The sequence below is a fragment of the Nematolebias whitei genome, chromosome 14, assembly GCF_014905685.2.
Source record: "Nematolebias whitei isolate Nwh7 chromosome 14, NemWhi1, whole genome shotgun sequence".
NCBI lineage: Eukaryota > Metazoa > Chordata > Actinopteri > Cyprinodontiformes > Rivulidae > Nematolebias > Nematolebias whitei.
Window position 1 is genome coordinate 9829807 of NC_056511.1, and position 20003 is coordinate 9849809.

Here is a 20003-nt window from a genome sequence, read left to right on the forward strand (position 1 = left end):
CTGGACGTCCAAACAAACCATCTCAGCCGGGCCTCTCTAACTTTATCTCCTAGTTTTTCAACCTGTGCCGTACCTCTGATGATCTCATTCCTAATCTTATCCATTTTCACTCCTAAGGAGAACCTCAACATCTTAATTTCTGCTACTTCCAGTTCTTTCTCCTGTCTTTTTGTCAATACCACTGTCTCCAAATCATACAACATACATAGCTGGCCTCACAACTGTCTTGTAAATTTTTCCTTTGACCTTTTCTGCCACCCTTGTGTCACAAATCATTCCTGAAACTTTTCTCCATCCACTCCATCCTGCTTGGACTCTCTTTTTCACCTCTTTACCACATTCCACATTTTCCTGGACAGTGGATCCCAAGTATTTGAAATCCTGCACCTCTGTGATCTCTGTTTGATCGAATGTCTTTATATTTAAGGTTAATCTCAAAATTAAAGTACAGTATATGAACCTATCCATGGGTAAAATAATCAGCAGGTCTATTCTATACGTGATAATGTTCAAAATGTTATTATTTTCCTTGACAGCGTAATTCTATGTATAGTCACCCGGAAAAATAATGTTATTGAGAGAAAAGTATCTATTTTCCCGCACGTCGTGTCCCTTACGGGGTTTCATTAATCACTTTAGCTTTTCATAGTGGGGGGGGGGGGGGGGGGCTTTTTTTTGGTACACCTACTTCTGCGCAAGCGCGCCATCTGTTGCGCATGCGCTGTTAGACGCCGCTAGTGTGTGAGAAGTCATGGCGGAGCCGATGCAGACCGACGATTTTCCTTACTCACCTTCAGGACTGGCTGAAGGTATGACTGTGCTTCTACTGATTTCATGAATTTGTGAATAAAAATTGTATCGTCGCGTTTAGTGAAAGTCGGGGCCATTGACGCTTTTAAACCCCAGAGTTGTTGTTAGCTTCCTCCTAGCTAACGTTAGCCGCAGCGCTCTTTTCGCGCTGCGGCGTGCCAAAAAAAAAAAAAGGTGCTAAGCTAACTAGCGCTAGCCGTTTCTGCTCCAAGGTCGACAAGAGCAGCTCCGCATCCGATGGTTTATTCTGACGAAACTGGAAACCAGTGTTCCTGCTTGTGTTTTATACACCGAGATGAGCATCTTTAGACCGCATTCAGCTCAGAAGTTTGTTTTAGGTTGTTGTGAGATGCTCTTTATGCAACGAACGTAGCGTGCTAAGAATCGGCTCCTCACACGAGACCGACCATTGATCGTCTCGGAGAATGGATCGCAACTAAACTTAGCATTAAGTGAATAAAAATCCGAATTTTCCACGTTGTCCTATGTGTCGTCACTACTTCAAGTAGTTCTGATTTTGAATAGCTGTGCAATTTGTTACTTTCCCACAATATGTAAAATTACGTAACAAAATGTGCGGGCAGAGTATCGGTTTTCAAGGGATGGTTCAGGGATCTTTCAGAAATCCCGTCAGGTTTTCTGAAATTGACGCTGAAGTTTTACCATTTGTATTTTCCCCCGCTTATATTGACAGTCCAATGTGTTTCACTTGCTTCAATGTGAGCAAAATGAGTGTTTTTGTGTAAATAAATGGTATTTAACTCCCCTTTTACTTCTGATGGAAATAGAAAAACGTCACAAAAACACATCTGGAACAAAACACAGTTGTATTTTATGTTTAATATTGTCCAAACTATAAAAGTATGGAACCCTGAGGGGTATATGCAATAATTGAAGACCAGACTCTAAAACAGGTCTCTATTGTAAATGAATCGTGACTCAATGAAACTAACCTGTATAAATAGAAGTTGAATGAATGAATAAAACCCTCTCTACATGGCAACAGTTTATCTGTGACAATCTGTTTGGGGACTGCCTGAAGGCAGCCTCTTATTATTATTCACCTGAAAAGGGTCTTGCTCTTCCATCAACTTTAATGCGGCCCGAACCACAATGTGAACCTCACAAATTTTATATCAAAACGACCAGCTCGTCACCGGACGTGTGCTATTGCTTTTATTGGCATTTCATAATACAAGTCTTATTTGCTTGTACCAAACCCACATTTTTTTCAGCAGGTGTCTTGATACAGTGCAACAACAGTCCACCGAGCCATCGGCAGCACGACGGCTCAGTGGTTAGCACTGTTGCCTCACAGCAAGAAGGTCCTGGGTTCAATCCCCAGTTGGACCTGGGGGTATTTCAGTGTGGAGTTTGTATGTTCTTCTTGTGCTTGCGTGGGTTTTCTCCAGGTACTCTGGTTTCCTCCCACAGATCAAAAACATGCATGTTGCGCTGCCTTCAGGTCCAGACTTCCCTTGCGAAAGAGATTTGCGATCTCAATGGGATTTGCCTGGTTAAATAAAGGTTAATAATAAATAATATCACATAATAATAATAATGTGGTATGTAATGCCATCATTGTATGTTCCCATACAATGGCGAAATTGGCTCTCTGCATTTAATCCATCCACCACCAGGTGGCGCAGTGGGCAGCTATGGAAAGTGCCCAGGGAGCAACTGGGGATAAGGTGTCCTCCTGCAATCTGACCAAATTGAATCTCCCGACTACTTCTATAATACACCATCTGTTAATGGCACACCTCGGGCTTGATGCTTCAAGATGACGAGATGGTCTGGGATTGTTTGAGCCAAGAACCGTGACTCACAAAGGCTAAAAATGTGCTTCTGTATCTTGGCTTTTGGTTTTTTCGCAGATGTCAGAGTATACGGGTTTTGGGACTTACTATGCAGGAATTACTGCTGATAAATTTAAAGAAGGTTCTCCAGAGCTCCATAAATTAAAGTGACTTTCCGAGCCAATACGTTTGTGCACGACTGACTGAACTGTGTTGTGTTCTTGTCAGCTGCAACAAAAGTATTCTAAGATAAACTGTATCTTGTTAAAATATTCGCCTGGTTTGAAATTGTGCTTTTTTGCCTCTTCCTTCCTCTGCAGTAAATAAGATGATAAAGGAGCATGGCAACCTGTTTTCTGACACCCAGTGCAAAGTGTGCAACGCTGTCCTAAATTCTGAATCTCAGAAGTTGACTCATTATCAGGTCAGTTCACCAACATGTCTTGATGCTTTCATTTAATTCTTACATTGATGTTAATTTTAATAATTTATGTCCAATTTGTGGTTTGATTCTTCAAAAACTGCAGCATGTTCACAGTAAGCTAGCTGGGCCTTTGCTTTTAAAGTTGACAAAAGAAAGATATGTAAAATCATCCAGGGATTTTTTTTATTTTTTATTTTTTGCACTGACTTCTCTTATTTATATATTTATTTTTTTTGTAAAAAACATGTTTTGTTTTTGTACTTTCAGAGCAAGAAACATGGCAACAGGGTGCGGCGCCATTTTTCCCTTAAGAATGAAAAGGAGGAGACTGTGAAGAAAGTGAAGACATCTGACAATGTGAGTTAAATATAAACGTCCCTTAAGATGCCACTGCAACTTGAACTCCTGTTTTGACAAAAAAAAATATTCCAAGTGTAGTATTGCCAAGCAGTGATTTGAAGTATTAATTAAAAATAAAATACTGTCAATGTGAGCTGGTTGGCTTTCACATGTTGGTGGTTTTGATCATTATACCATTTCCACTTGTTTCTCTATATACAAAAGCTCCTTTTACCTTTTTTTGTCAAGAAATCTCAGTTTTTTTTAAGAAACATGGTTGCACGGATTAACGTTTTGTCGCCGCAGCAGATTTCCAACATTTTGAATGTGGCCTGGACGGATTTCCGTCATCTGTAAAAATAAGGAAGGGGAAAAAAAATGTGTGTTTCGTTGTGGTCTTGTTAAAGCCGTCCAATCTAATGATGGTACAGGAATTCAACTGACGCTGTGTTCAACCAATAAAGGAGAAGCAGGGCCACAGTTTGAGCCAATCAGAGCAGGGTGGGGCGGGTCCTGCCGTCTTGTTCACGGTGAGCCTGGGCGGGAGCAGAGAGAAACTGCAGGTGAAAGCTCACCTGCAGTAAACCAATGCGTACACCCCGCTACCCTAACAGAACCACTCACCCCTTCATGAAGGTGATGATGTGTAATAAATTATTAAACGTATGGGTTGGCATGTGACCAGTTCACGACAGCCAGGGGAGATACCAGAACTGAAATACCAGAACTGAAATACCATCACCTGTCCTCCCGCACCGCTCCCTGGACTTTTGTATCTAAAGTCTGACTTTGTATTAAATTAAAGTGTTCAGAGCGTCCTCATCGTCTTACATCGTCGTGTGCAACTTGTGCACATGACCAAACTCCGGGTCAGAGAGAGCGATTGATGAGACGTGCACCGCCGCAGGAGCGCGCAGCCTGTTGAGTTTCTCTCACGGTGACAGAGGCTGTTTCTGCTGCTTCCGTAAGAAAAAACAAAAAATTAACACTAAAAGATGAATATTCATTTGCCTCAGATTATAGCAGAGGTGTGTGTCTGTTCAATGTCAATTTTTTAATGTTAAGCTCATGCATGCTCCATAATCGAGGTAGAAAATCTACAACAGGTCTCCTGGACATGTTCCAAAAAATTGTAGAAATGTTTCGTCTTTCATCTGAACGACTTCTTCAGTCTGAGGAGCTGTTTTCAGCTCAGTCTTACAAAAGCACCTTCTTATTAGCTGTGTTTACATGCGCAAAATTCGTTGACCAGATTGAAATGTTTTCAGATTAAATAAGTTGAATGTATCGTTTACATGCAGCGGGGTTTTATTCTGAACAGAAGTACTAACATGCGCAGAGTGTTAAACTCCTTAAAAAAACACAGAAGTTCTACTTCCAGTTTACTTCTGGGATGAACGTAAACAAAGCTGAGCACCCAAACTGGATCTGCACCAGTTTTTAATGACAGTGGAGACGTTCCTGCACTCCCTGACTGAGCTACAGGTAATACAGATCATTTTGAGCTCTTTCAAAGTTTCTAGTAGAAATGTTTTGTCGCTCACCGACCAGTTTTGCGTCCCCGACATGCTAATATTATTAGCATTAGCTAACAGATGGAAATACGTGAGGTAGACGGGTCGCACATGTGCAGTCAGGTCAGTTGTCCACAATCTGGGAAAAAAATGAACAGATTAAGTTTTTACATCGTCATAAACCACCCCTCTCTTTCTGATTACACATTTTCGGATTGAGCTGAATCGACAAAGAATAATCTGAATGGGGTGCTTACAGGACACATTTTTATTCCGAATGGCCGTTTCATCACTTTGCTTATGTCCATGTAAACATAGCTACAGTGGAGCAGTTTGTTGTTGACATTCAAAACCAGCTGTTCACATGATCAAGGAGGACCATCAGCCTGGGTGATGGATCGTACGACCCTGATGGCCGCCTGCTGTTCACAGGGGGTTGAGTGATACTAGCAATAACAGCATTGTAAGAGGGAGACATGAACACGGAGGCTTCCGCCCCTGCTTAATGATGGATGATTTCTCTTCACAAAGATGGCCGCCTCTACTCTTCTCTCAACGAACGTTCCTCTCCATCAAGGATGTGAACATCTTCATCCCCTTGACTGGAAGGATGATGCACATGGTCACAGCTTTGTTCACAGAGAGAACACCACAAGTGTTGCATATTTCAGTGCAAAAATATATGCCCTAAAAACAATATTAGTGATTTCATCTTGATTGGGCTTCTGTTGTTGTGCTTTTCAAACAATACTATTTTTATTTGACGAATTTTAATAGTTTGTTGCTAAATACCCATGAACATTTACCGGTACACCTAATACATTAATATGTCTTTTTTCAGGTTTTCTTGTTATTCATTTCTGTTGTGTTGAGCCCACTTTGTTAAAGGTCTGTGAAAAGTAGGTCACAAAAGGAAGGCCTGAAAGCCTTCTAATGCAGCCTGAGAAAAAAAAACCTGCTATATTTAACCTAATTCAAATTTTACTTCTTTGCATGCATTTTTTTTTTCAAACCAAAGAGGAAAACATTTAAATGATCATACTGGTATTTAAATATGCATTACATGGTTGAATTTAACAATAATGCAATAATCAAGAGCAGAACTTCAGATATGGCAGCTTGAGTATGAACATAAAGGATCTACGGTAACTCTACTAGGACAAACATCCCTGCATGGCGGCTGCTCTGCTGGCTCTCTTAAAGTGGAAACACAAGGTTAAAAATCGGTGTTCGACATCTGAAAACAGTTACCGTGTTTTCCACCGTAAACGTCGCTCCGCCTGATGAGTTGCATCAGTCCATATTTGTCTAATAAAGTGGAAAAATCCATAAATATGTCACTTGGCCGTATACGTCGCATCTCTTTTGTTACGCGTCACCGCTGACAACCCAAAAATGTGGGCCGGAGTCGTGTCAAAAATGGACAGGCTGCCGAATGGCGGCCACAGGAGCGTGCACGGGAGGATTTTAACAAGAATTTAACACTTAAAAACATTTTGTTTGATATTAAATGTGTGTATCAATCTAACTCTTGCTTAATAAATGCACTTTAATGGTCCAATTAGCTGCATTCAGCCGGGGCGGTGCAGCTGGATTGACGGTGGGGAGTCTGTGGCAGACCGATTGTTTCATTAAAAAATGTTCAAGATTCTCAGTCATCCAGGACAGGGTAAATTCAAAAAAGTTAAAAAAAAACAAAACAAATAAAGTCCAGTTGTTTTTGTCTTGAACTTTTTGAATTTGTCGATTTAGCCACGTTTACCTATTACATGGTACAACAGGCAACATCATGCCATACAACTATTTCTGCTCTGCTGCCATCAAGTGGATGAAAGTGGTACTGCTAAAAAAATCCAGTCTGAATGAATGGAAACGGTCGTATCTCAGCCAAAAAAACGGTTTATAAATATGGGAAAAAATCCATAAATATGTCGCTTCGGCCTATAAGTCGCAGGGCATGTAAATTATACAAAAAACTGCGACTTTTAGGCCGAAAAATACAGTACTTCATCTCTTGATGCATTGCATTTAAAAATAGATTAATATTCCCAATCTTAGTGCAGCATTTATTGAGTTGTTTACATTTTAAGATTTAAAGTAGTTTTAGCAGATACTTGGTGTCTCTAACGGTACTCTTAATTTGCTGTGTGATAATTTGCTTCAATGTAAACAATCACATGGCTTCCTGTTTGTGTAACAACTCAAGGTTTCATGTTGGTTCGTCTCTTTACAAAATTGCAGCTTTGGTCAAAAAAAAAAAAAAGCTGTCAACCTCTTAATCGCTTTGCTTTATTTTATACACTTCACTGTTTTGTACACACTTTGTCGCAGTTTGTACATGTGATTAGGCCTGGGCATTTGGGGCTGTAGTAGTCCTGAATATTTTTTTGAATAATCCTGTATCTCAAGATAGACATTTAAAAAATGCATTTCTGTTCAACTCGGCATGAAGCTCCTTCTCAAGAATGACAATTTAATATGTCTGCTTAAAACAGAAGCTGGTTAGGTTGTGTTCTGTTTGAATTTCATACAAGCACCATCCTCTTTGATGCATCTGCACTGTAAAGTCTGTGCATGTAAGTGGTTACACTCACATTGTAGAGGATTTACTGGTGCACGTTTTAAAATTTGTTTGGCTGTCTTCATTATAGTACTTTTTGCAGTATTGCGTAGTATGTAGTGCTGCGTGATACAGCATGTGTCGGTGTGAAGTGTTCAAGTTGGGGGTCTATCTGAATACACAAGTAGTTTTTTTTTTTGCATGCTGTTGATGTGTTTTTTTATTTTGATCCATTTCCATGTTATTGGAAACACTGATACTGCAATATTAATACATTCTTGATCTATTGTGCAGTCCTATTAATATGTTTGCCAAGAAATTTGACTGTTTTGTGGTATTAAGCTGACCAACCTCGAAGAATTTTCTGACTTTTCAGCCACTTTTATTCTGCTTTTTCTCTTTTTTTTTTTAGATGTAAAAACCCAAATAATGAACAAATTTGTCCTTTGAAAAATTCGTAAATAATTCTTCACTTTAAAACAAAGTGTATTTATGCGTTTTCTTGTGTGTGTTCTTGCCAGGAGGATTGTGGCAATGGAGTCACGGACCGAATGAAGGCGTGTCCACTTTGTAATATGACCTTCACATCTCCAGTAATGGCCGAGTCTCATTATCAGGGCAAATTGCATGCCAGGAAGCTCAAAATGAAAACGGCTGAAAAGCAAACTCCAGGTTGGTGCTTTCTTTCCGATGAGCTTCACAACTTCTTGTTTCTTATTGTTTTAGGATTTTCACCCCCAAGGTTTATATTATTTCCTATATACATATACCATAATTGCCAGTATATAAGCTGCTACTTGTTTCTCACACTGGACTCCGCGGCTTATACACATGAGCGGCTAATTTATGTGCTTTTTAAAAATATGTATTATATTTTATTTTTATATTTTGGAAGCTGTCAAGCTTCCTTCAGCTGAATAACATTTTCTTTTGACGCACCTTGGCCCTCTTGTAGCTGCCCTACACCCACAGGGTTTCAGGGTTTTGTGACACAGATGGTGACGGCTGCAGGTACTCGTGACATGTACCTCTCGCTTATTGGTCCAATTTTGCAGCATGTGTTACCAAAACGTGCTTAACAATAAAATCAATGGTAGTAATTTAATGAACCGTTACGGTACTGTAGTATTGTACTGTGTACTGCCAGTTACATTATCTCAAGTAGGGAGTGTGGGTAAAATTTACTGGTATGTTAATTATTTAATAATTTCGGTTACGTACCGTTTGCGTTTAGCACTGTTCTCTCCTGTGATTACCGGTAGTGTGTTCTGCTTAGACTAGTTTGTGTTCATTCTGTAAGTTCATTGGTTATTTATCGTAGTACTTTAACCATGAGTCAGAGAGCGTCTCATCATGAAGACCTGTGAGGATCTTGTGTGTGTGTTGAAGACAAACCAACGTTTATGAAATGCCATCTGGTGGTTCATTCTCGTACTGCAACAAGAGCTGCACATTGTGCCAGGAGCTGTGTACATTTTCTGGTATCAAATTGTGGACACCCGCAGCTTATACACCAGCGCGTCTTATTTATGTACAAAATTGTGGTTTTTTATTTTTTTTATTTTAGTATGCACGGCTTCCAGTCGGGTGCGTTCTATAGATCGGCAATTACAGTTCTTACAATTTAAATGCTTCACTAGAGAACACTATACTGTGTACTTTTACTAAGGTTATGTACACAGTATACTGTGTACTTTTACTACGGTCATGTACACATCATACTGTGTGCATACTTTTACTAAGGTCATGTATACAGTATACTGTGTACATACTTTTACTAAGGTCATGTATACTGTGTACATACTTTTACTAAGGTCATGTATACAGTATACTGTGTACATACTTTTACTAAGGTCATGCACACAGTATACTGTGTACATTTACTAAGGTCATGTATACAGTATACTCCTCTTTACATGAAAACCTTTGAGAAGTGACCCGTATGCAGGAAAACGCTCTCCAGTATGTAGTACAGGGCTGTCTGCTTGACAACCTGGAACATTTCCTTATGTCTACCCCTGTTCCTTTTTGTTAGTCGAAGCGCCTCAGACAGCAAAGGCGAAGGAGAAACCTGTTGCCGTCTCCAGTGGCGTTACTGACACGGACAACAACGACCCAGACCGCTACTGCTCCACCTGCAAGGCCTCCTTCAACAACCCGCTCATGGCCCAGCAGCACTACGAGGGCAAGAAGCATAAAAAACGAATGTCTCAACTTAAACTGTTCGAGACGTACGGGCCCTCCACTGCACCAGGTTGGAAGACCATTTAAGTTGCCCCTCAGTTATTCAATCAATGAGTAGAGCAAGGTGACCGTCAGACTGAGGCTGTTTTGATGTAGTGTGACTAAAACACATAGTGGAACTAGCATACGTTAAAGAAATGTGCACCTTGCATGTCAAAGTTTTAAACAAACATGTCACACGATCTGTTAATGCTTGGAGTAGGAGCTATGAATAACTTCCAGCTACTGATATACCACGTTTTAGCTCAATGTCTAAAACTGACTGAGCTACAGTCATTTGTGCGTTTGCTAAATCTGATTAAGTCAGGTTGATCCCAGTGTTCAGCTGTAGATGTACATTCAGTGATTACTTTTTGAGAGTTTCGTTCAAGTCAGTCCAGTAGTTTTTTTTTTCTGTTTAAAGACTCATTTTTTGAGAAATGAATGGGTCAAATGTTTAACAGTGTAAAAACAAAAAACTAATGCATTTTAATTTAAATTAAAAATTGTATTTTTTCATGGCTGCCCTATTAATACTCTCAATTGGTTAATCTTAACATTCCTAATGTGTATCTACTGTATTTTCCGCCATACACGTCACTCCGCGCTATAAGTCGCATCAGTCCAAATATGTCTAAAAAAGTGGGAAAATCCATAAATATGTCGCTTCGTCGTATACGTCGCATCTATTATGCGTCACCGCTGACACCCCGGAAATGTGGGTCAGCGTTGTGCCAAAAATCAATGAGCTGCCAAATGGCGGGAGCGTGCACGGGAGGACTTTAACAATAATTTAACAAGATTAACACTTAAAAACAATTATTTGTTTGCTCGAAATTATATTAAAGGTGTGTCTCAGTCTAACTTTTGCTTAATAAATGCACTTTGACGGTCAAATCAGCTGCATTTCACCGGAGCGGTGCAGCACAATGAAGCTGAGGTTGCTCCAAGCAGCGAGCAGAACGAAGGCGGCAGAATATGGCAAGCCGATTGTGTCATTAATAGCTGGTGAATATTGTCAGTCATCCGGGACATGGTAAATTCAAAATAAGTTCAAGACAAAAACAATAAAGTATAATTTATAATAAATAAAGTCCAGTTGTTTTAGTCTTGAACTTTTTTGAATTTGTCATTAATAGCCACTTTCACCTATTACATGATACAACGGCATGCCTTACTACTCGACTGCCATCTAGTGGGTGAAAATGGTATTGTTCAATGTTTCCAGTCAGGATGAATGAAAACGATCATATCTCAGCCAAAAATTGGTTTATAAATGTGGGAAAATCCATAAATACGTCGCTTCGGCCTATAAGTTGCAGGGCACGCAAATTATGCAAAAAACACGACTTATAGGGCGAAAAATACGGTAATTTTATTTAAAGATTTCACCCATACTAAGATGCAACTAACTTCCCTACTTTCTTTTATCCACTGTAGTTTCAACACAAAATGGTTACTCGTGCACCATCTGCAACATTGTGCTGAACTCTGTGGAACAGTACCAGTCTCACATCACTGGTGCCAAGCATAAGAACCAGTAAGTACCCACAAGTGGCTACAGTACCTTTAACAACAAGATACATTTGTTGGTGCTCGTACAGCTCGTTGAATCAATGCTTCAAAGATTTTTCTACCTGGATTATTGAGCTTGCATCAGGATATCTACAGCGAGTCCTCCTCACTCTGTCTCTGATCCTCTGTCCTCACTCCAACTACCTCCATGTCCTCTTATGTTTCCTAAATATTTAAATGTCTCAACGGTTTTTTTTAATTATTTTTTATTAGAATGAAGAAATCCGGTCTGAATCCTGAAGAGGACCAACTTCCAGCAGAACAATCACAGGATGACAACAACCAGTGCGCTTCAGCAGATGACCAGCTCGCAGCCGGGGAGGACGAGTTCGCAGCCGGGGAGGACGAGTTCGCAGCAGGGGAGGACGAGTTCGCACCAGGGGACGGCCAGTATGATGCTGAAGATGGCCGGTATGCAGCCAATGACCAGTACACCAATGAGTGCACAGAGTTCTCAGAGCAGTTCCAGTATGCTTAAAGCTGGACCACCATGGACTGCAGAGGCTTCAGTCAGGATTTGAACCGACACTCTACGTCCCCACGTCCCCCCCCCTCCCTTTAACACATTAACAAACCATCAGCACCCTCATCAACGTTTAGCTTCTTTAGGTGTCTGCAGTGCGACAGTCGTAAAAACCTGTTTGGACCTTGAATTTCCTCGTTTTCATATTTTAAGTTTTAAGCTGAAACTGTCCTTAGGGTGCGTTTCATTTTCTTCTGGTAAAATTAATATTTTCATGTGTAAAATATTCATTCCCTTCAGCGTGTGATGAAGTAGTGATGCAGCGGCGTGCTCAGAGGAATGCCTGTTTGGCTTTTATTCTGTTACAAATCCACAACATGATCGAGTTGCATTGGCGCTGGATATTGTCAAATTTGACTGCAATACGGCTTAAACATCTTTCTTTTGCGCGGCCTCACAAATTCTAGGAAAAGCCAAAGTTGTGTTTATCTCATAATTACCAGGCCTAGACAAAAAAAAAAATAAATAAATCTCTTCCCACTTCGTATTCAGCTCTTCTTGCTGCAGTTGCTTCAGCTCAAACACACAAACTCCAAATGCTGTTTTGGCCAGAGCAGAACGTGCAGGGAGCAGCTCACGTGGCCGAAGCAGCCTGAGCGGCGGGTCACACAGAACTGTGGCGACTTTGACCAAATTTAAAGAAAAGCGTTCGTGACATTTTGGGCTTGATGACCAGCGCTGGTGTAAATCTGTATTCACTAAACTTTAATTCCAACATGAGCACAGGAAGGGTCGCAGGACTCGGAGAACAAAAACATTTATAATAATCTGCTAGGAGTGGAGGAGGGGCGGATTATTTTTATTGTTCATTTTTTACACGTTTTGACCACGCAGAGCCTCGTGTAAGCAGTCAACACAAAGCAAAGCTGGCATGTTGGTTTTCGCTCCGTTAGCAGAACGTATTTATTGAAGACTCCTCTGATCTGCTTCTAGTGGGAACTCGCTGGGCTGTGGCTGCGGGGCGCTAGTTCACGACGCAAACATGCAAACAAAACAGGATATTTAGTTGCAGTCACTGAATTCTGGGTGTTTGCGGCCACGTTTTGTGTTGCCGGTATTGAAAACGTTTTATTGTGCACGGCTTGCACTGTATCCTGCGCCACCATGGCTCGTTCTGTGCTAAAGCTCGACTTGAGTTTTATAAATCTGGGCAGCCTGTGCACCGAATGTTCACTTTTTTAAAATTTCACATCAGTTTGTATTTTCCATTTAACTAAAATAAAGCAATAGCTTAAATTCAACATGTATTTAACAACTTGTAAAAGAACTTTGGTCAGTCAGATTAATGGTGCATTAAAGTTAGCTGCTGCTACGGCCGCATGATGTCAGAAAACTTCATATCGATTGTGATGAACCAGTACTTTCCTGACCTCTCAACTTCTCTCCTGTACGATGGAGTTTTAGGGCCACGCTAAGAAAAAACAATTAAAAGACATAAAATTACGGGAATAAAGTCGAATAAAGTCTTAAAATTACAAGAATAAAGTCGTACGCGATTTTTTTGCCGTTCTCGAGTCGCATCCACGACGCGACCTGTCAGTCAATCCAGTAGGCGTGTCAGCAAATGACCAATCCGAAGCTAAACGAGTCGTAATATCCGACACGACAAAGCACCTTTACTGCATTTTAACTGATAAAATGAAAAATGTTGAGCATCTTGTTAAGTTATACTTTGGTGTTGGTTTTACAAATGAGATGGTTAATCTGGAGCACATCAGCATCAGATTATTATCCGTATCAGGACTTTGAACCTGCTTCCAGTAAGGTGGTACGCTCTGATGGGCTGCAGCGCAGCTCTGCAGGTAAAGAGCATTTAGCTTCGGATTGCTCAGTTGCTGACACGCCTACTGGATTGATTGACAGGTCGCATTGTGGATCTGACTCGTGGGAAAATTTTAAAAATAAATGAGAGCTGAAAAAAAAAGTAATTTTAGATCTTAAAAAAAAGTTCTTAGTGTGGCCATAAAGCTTCGTCGTACTCCCGTCACCATCATCAGAACCAGATTTGAGCAGCAGAGCCAGCGCAAGTCTTTTGGATTGACCAATCATTTCTTAGCATGCAGGTCAGGACTGCATGGTACCTGAAGTATAATCTGACCTGTTGCAGTCCTTATAGAAATTGTGCTGATTGTTAATCTAGTGCCGTTTAAAAAAAAAAAAATTCTGGTCAGCCATCACTTCTCTTTTTCGTAATCCATGAAGTCGGTGCAGTCACGGCCAATTCATGCGTTTCTTTAAATATCACCGTCTCAATTGGTCGGCTGATTTATGTCTACTTCTACTTGTACCCACGTTTAGGATTCAAGCTGCTGGAGTTCAGTTTGGAAATGAGAATATGTAGATTTAGACCAGTTTTTCCCAAAATAATAATTGTATCCAGTGTGTTTTTTAGACCTGGACATGTTTTTATTCAGAACGGGGCTCCGGTGCTGGTATCAGAATACGACGTCAGGATTAACATGAGCTCGAGACACCTGCGACGATTAAACAATGATTTTGAGAGAACGTTTGTTGCACAATGTTTATTTTTTTTTACATATTCAAAACTCAAAACAGCAAATCTGTGCATAAACGGAACAGCCACAAACATCCCGAGACGTTCTGGAGACCCGCTCGTAAATACTGTGCCCCACCCAGTCGCAGCCCAGCGACAAACCGCCTTCCTGACCCTTTCGTGTGTCTGAACCCGAGTCCAAGTGAAGCTCTCGGTCATAAACTCAACATTGGTATTTATAGTCTGTGTGCGTCTGCTTCAACCGTTTACATTCTTTTAAGGTAGCTGGTTAGTATCTTTATTATTATTTTTTATTAAAAACGTTTGTTGGTTCTGAAAAGATCGGTTTAAAGTTTTTAATGTCTTGATGTTTCTTTTTTATTTTTACTGGCAGCAGATTTTACTGTAAAATACCTTAATGTCATACGATTTGTCCCTAAAGCCTCTTTAAGCCACTGGAAGTTGAGTAACTCGATCTCAGTTTGTCAACAAGACGTAGTTTGATGTCTCGTTTTATTTTTTATTAACGGTCTTTTTCCTCTCAGAAAGAAACATCTGTGATGGAAGTGGCTCCATCAAGCTAGCGGCATGATTTCTTTCTCTGAATGGTCTAAATTTGAATAGATTCCCTATAAGATAAACTGCTGTTCATTGTAGACGTCCCAATATTTGCTACATAAAGTGATGTCAAAAGAACCAGTGATGTCAGAGTTGGATCTTTTTTTTTTTTTGTCGTTTAATTTTGTTCACGTATGACAGTTGGTTAAATATTTTAGTATTTAATGTCTAATCTCTTGTCAAAAGTGAAATCAACAATAAAAAATGGGATGTAAGTGCATACTGTTTGACCGCCATGAGAAAGACTTGGTTGTTTTTATCATCGTTCGTGTTCTTGATGTTTTGTGAACATTTACTTTCAACACAAGTTACGTAATAAAAAAAAAGGCTGCAAAGATGTGCATAAATAGAAAAATGTTTTAAAAGTTTCAATTCATTTTTTGGAAAACGATAGTTTGGATTTTGATGGAGGCAAAGCTGCGATATTAAGCCAGCTGATTGTTTGTTGCAGATGTAAGTGAAGGAGGAGATGTTTAGTCGACGGGCAAAATTAACAAATCGTGTGGGAAGAAGCGCTGGTGTGAGAACATGAACGTGAGTTCCAGCTTCATATTTCCTGCACTGGCTGTTCGATCCGTGAACAAACCAAGTGAAGCATGTTTTGGTGAAAGTCTTAAAGCTGCTCACTTTAATCTGTTTCAGCAGGTCAGACCAAACGGGTCTGGACCTTTCTGTCGTCCCCCGGCTGCAGGGACTGCCTTCAAGTTCAACAATCTTTTTTATCCCAGTCAGTACATACAAAACATCAATACTAGACAAAACATTAAAGTACAAAATCCAATAATGGTCATTCAGGTCATCTGTACAGTTTTTTTGTGGGAAATATGTTTCACCCTCTATCCAGAGGGCTTCATCAGTCTGAGGAGTCCCAAGTAAACTTCCCCACTAAAGAGTGCACTCCTTAAGTGGACAAACCAGTTTGCTGGTGATAAGATGGTTATCTGGTTGGTCCACTAAAGGAGTGTACTGCTTAGTGGGGAAAACCGTTTACTTGGGACTCCTCAGACTGATGAAGCCCTCCGGATAATAAAAATTATTTTATTTAAAAAGTGCCTTTCAGGACACCAAAGGACACTTTACAGCAAGAAACCTCAGGTAAGATTGTGTAAAAACAAGCACGGTGCAAATATTGACAAGAATAAATTGAAATATAAAATTGTAGTGTTCTAAAGGGCTAGGTTAGCTTCAGAGCTTCACTACAGTCATATTTAAAATAACGGGTTCTCTCTTTTTCGAGCTAATTATATGTGACAGAGGTACTGTGCGTAGATGGTTTAATCAGTGACATGAGACGTTAATTTTCTTTGACCCATCAAAATAAATGTGGTCATTTATTAACAGAATCAAAATTTAACATCAAAACATTGTACACTTGATTAGACTGATCTGGTTCTGATTAATAAAACTTGGCACGTTTTACTTAATAAAACAGACATTTCTGAAGGCATCTGGATTAATTACTGGCAAGATAGAAGAGTTTTAAAGATGGGAAATATGGAGGAGTTTAAAGGAAGATGTGGAGGAAGATGCAAGTCTGTAGACCAGAACAACACGCTCCTTTCAAGCGCAGCTCGCCCGCGGTACACTTGTAGTGAAGCTCGTGACGACTCTTTACCTTGGCAGAGGATGGGTCCGCTACGGTCAAGAGGTCCCTGGCACGCTACCTTTCAGCGTCTCCTCAGGGCGGCTGTGACCCGGCAGAAGTCGTGAGATACTCCGTTCTACAGAACAAACTTCCTCAGAAGTTGTAGGGCGTTCGCCTGGTGGAGCCACAGCGAGGCGTCGTGACCCCTGCAGAGATGGATGACTCCATCAGACTGGAAAACTGAGTCCGAAGTTCCACTCAGCAGTGGAAAAACTCCAGAACAGCTAGAACTCTCCCAGAACCTCAGAAAACTCTAGAAGACATTACTCCAGAAGACTCAGAAGGCTCAGAAGAACTGATAGTTCCAGGAAGTGTCGACTTTTAAAGAGTTCTGCTTCCGGTTTAGTAAGTCCTGATTGGTTGAAGCAACCAACAGGGGTGTGGTTCTAGTGATGTCAAAGGGTTTTTTCAAGTCAAGAAAACGGCAAGAATGTTTTAGGAACAGACAGAGAAATGTTTTGGCGAAGTGAGAAACACTGCAGGTGCCAGTTTTCTTATTTACTGTCTGAGAGTTTTAAAAACACGACAGCCCGTTCTAACAACTTGTTTTTGACCGTCTCTGACTTTTGACCGACATCACTCCTCATTTCAGACAGAAGGTCAAAATGCATAATTACTTTGTAAATAGACATTTAACTTGATTTCTAATTTAAATGAGGATTAAAAAAAATAATTAATACTGTTTCACAGTTGATTTAAAATTAGTGGTTCACTTCAACATTTAGAAATGGTATGAACTAAACACACTTTTGATTATCAAGATATTGTAAAATAGTGATGATAATATAAAAAGAGAGTGTTCTTTCAATTGATTAGTTCAGGATACAATTAGACAGTCTCTGGATGAGCTAATTTTGTATTTCTGGATTCAAATCAATGAAATAACAGTTCCTGTCCCATGAAGGTCTTCAGAGGCAGGTTTTGGTCGGAGGCCTAGTCCACTACAAAATGCATAAATGATATAAAGTACATAAAACAAAGGTAAGAAGGATAAGTTAGTCTAAAGAGATGTGTTTTCAGAGTAGTCTTGAACAGAGAAAGAGGTGGTGGTTTGTAGGTCTGGTGGTGGAGAGTTCCAGAGATGGGGCAGGTGAAGGCCCTGCTCCTCATGGTGGAGAGGGCGAAACGTCTTTCCACAAAAAGAAAACTGTCCAGATGATCTGATTGATCATTATTGGATTTTCTACCTGGTTGATTGAACATGAACTTTGATGTCTTGAACCACTTTGGTTGTGGCTGCCTGCCTGGGAGGAGTCGACGGAGAGGACGGCCCCCAGAAACCATCTTATCACCAGTAAACTGGCTGGTCCACTAAAGGAGTGTACTGCTTAGTGGGGAAACCGTTTACTTGGGACTCCTCAGACTGATGAAGCCCTCAGGATAGAGGATGAAACAGTCATCCACAAAATCCAATAATGATCAATCAGGTCATCTGGACTGTTTCTTTTTTGTGGAAAGCTGAGCATGAACTTTGATAAGTACAGAGATCATCACTGTTCGTAGAGAAGCCTGATAGCTACAGGGATGAACGAGTTTTCAGTCTGTTCCTCCTACATGTGGGCAGCAGATAATCTGCATCCAGCAACCTGAACTCACCATGGAGTGGATGATCAGGATCTGCCAGAATCAGCCTGTCTTTGTTCACTGACCTCGCCTTGTGTAGGTCATTGAGGTTCTGTAGGGCTATGCCAACAGTTTTGCTGCACATCCTGACAATCCCCAAGAGTTTCTTCCTGTTTTTGCAAGTCAAAAGTCCAAACCAACATCTTCTCCAGCTCCATTAACGATGTTTTACTGATCATCTGTTTGGTTTTGAAATCTGGACTTGGCATCACTATTTTTCCCCAGAACCTTTGGTCTCTTCCATCAACACGTTTGAGTTTTGGCTCCGGGTACAAAGTTTACATCTTGAAGTTGAAGATCCATCCATTCTTGTCCGTCTGCAGACGTCTATTTCCACAACCAGCTCTTCTGGGAGGATTCCCAGGCGTTCCCACACCAGCCCAAAACACAGTCTCTCCAGGGTGTCCTGGGTCTTCCCTGGAGTTTCCTCCCAGTTGGACATGCCCAGAAACCTTCCTTAGTGAGGCGTTCAGGGGTCATCCTTCGATTCCTGAACCATCTCAACTGGCTGCTCTGGATATGGAGGAGCAGCAGCTCCTGGGTAACTGAACTCACTTTCTCTTTAAGGGAGCGTCCAACTATACCCTGTGGAGAAAACTCATTTTGACCACTTGTATCCACAGTCATACCTTTGGTCACTATACAATACAACTTTATTAATAAAGCACTTTAAAAACAACACCATTGGCTGAAGCGCTTAACACATAAAATCAACGGATACCATAAAAGTATTGAACGACCAAATTCATAAAACAGTAAAACCAACATTTCAAGCGGAGTTAAAAGCCAAAAAGAAAAAAATGTGTCTTCAGAGAAGATTTAAAAACAGGAAGTGAGTCACTACTCAGAGTTCGTGACTTTAGGTGAAGGTAAAAACGTAGACTGAGCTTCTCCTTGCAGCTCAGCTCCCTCTTCACCACAACGGACCGGCACAGAGTCCACAACACTGGATGCTGCTTGATCCGCCTGTAGATCTCATGCTCAATTTGTCCCTCACTTGTGAACAAAACCACCTAAACTTCTCCAAGTTGCCAGATACAGTAATTGAATTTGCCACTTTCCAAGAGGTGCTCCACCTGATTCACACCTCATGGCGTAAATATTTGCTGTTTCACGTTAGGCACCCGCCTCCAAACTCGAGAGGCGATAATGTCTTATAGAAGCTCACAAATTAATCATACGACAGATTATTTGGAGTCAATCTCATCCAAGATGGCTGAAAATAAAACGTCTTAACTCAGTTTTACAGATATTCAGCTAAAATGTGGTAGTTGTTACGACGCACACATTGAATGCTGTATGTTGACAACACGACTTCAAACGTGTTTACTGTTAAACCTCGCTGTCTGTTAGCAAAATATCTTGCGAGCCACTGGCCAGATCTGAATGAAACTCAAAGTAATTCTCACAATGGGAGTTAACCCAGTTAAAGATGGCCGCCACAGCTAATAGCTCCAAGTTTGACAGCTGTGGACACTCGGGCCTCTGTGACCAAACAGACAAGAATTCCTGCAGCCAAGAGGTTTGACCGATTGAAGAAAACCTTACCAGAGCAGAGAATGTTGTGACCCTTTTTAAAAACCGTAAAAGAGGACGGAGATCTTCAGCTGGAGATCAGGGGAACTGATAAAAGTTTGACCTAAAAGGGAAAACTGTTTAAATCTGAGACAATAAAACTGGTCACAGGCCCAGTTCTGTCCACACGGTGGCGAGCTCGCTCTGCGTGAGAATCACACGGAAGGTGCTCAGATTCATCAGGAGCTCATTTCCAACACCCTTCGTCTTAATGCTGCTGCTGCCCAGAAACACTATTATACACTATATATTATACACTATATATTATACACTATATATTA

At 40.7% G+C, this 20003-nt stretch overlaps 1 protein-coding gene across 2 annotated transcripts; it reads left to right on the top strand.

The window, feature by feature from the left end:
• The first annotated feature begins 720 nt into the window (after positions 1-720).
• znf346 (zinc finger protein 346) lies at positions 721-15395 on the top strand. 2 transcript variants are annotated; one of them, XM_037687823.1, is made up of 8 exons: positions 721-809; positions 2930-3033; positions 3301-3390; positions 7968-8118; positions 9482-9700; positions 11110-11209; positions 11458-11655; positions 15331-15395. In XM_037687823.1, exons 1-8 carry the CDS (start codon positions 752-754, stop codon positions 15338-15340), a joined length of 930 nt encoding a protein of 309 aa, XP_037543751.1. In that variant the 5' UTR covers positions 721-751; the 3' UTR covers positions 15341-15395. The 2 variants fall into 2 exon arrangements, with proteins under 2 accessions (XP_037543751.1, XP_037543750.1); XM_037687822.1 differs by lacking the exon at positions 15331-15395 and having other exon boundaries at positions 11458-13536.
• The last annotated feature ends 4608 nt before the right edge of the window (positions 15396-20003 follow it).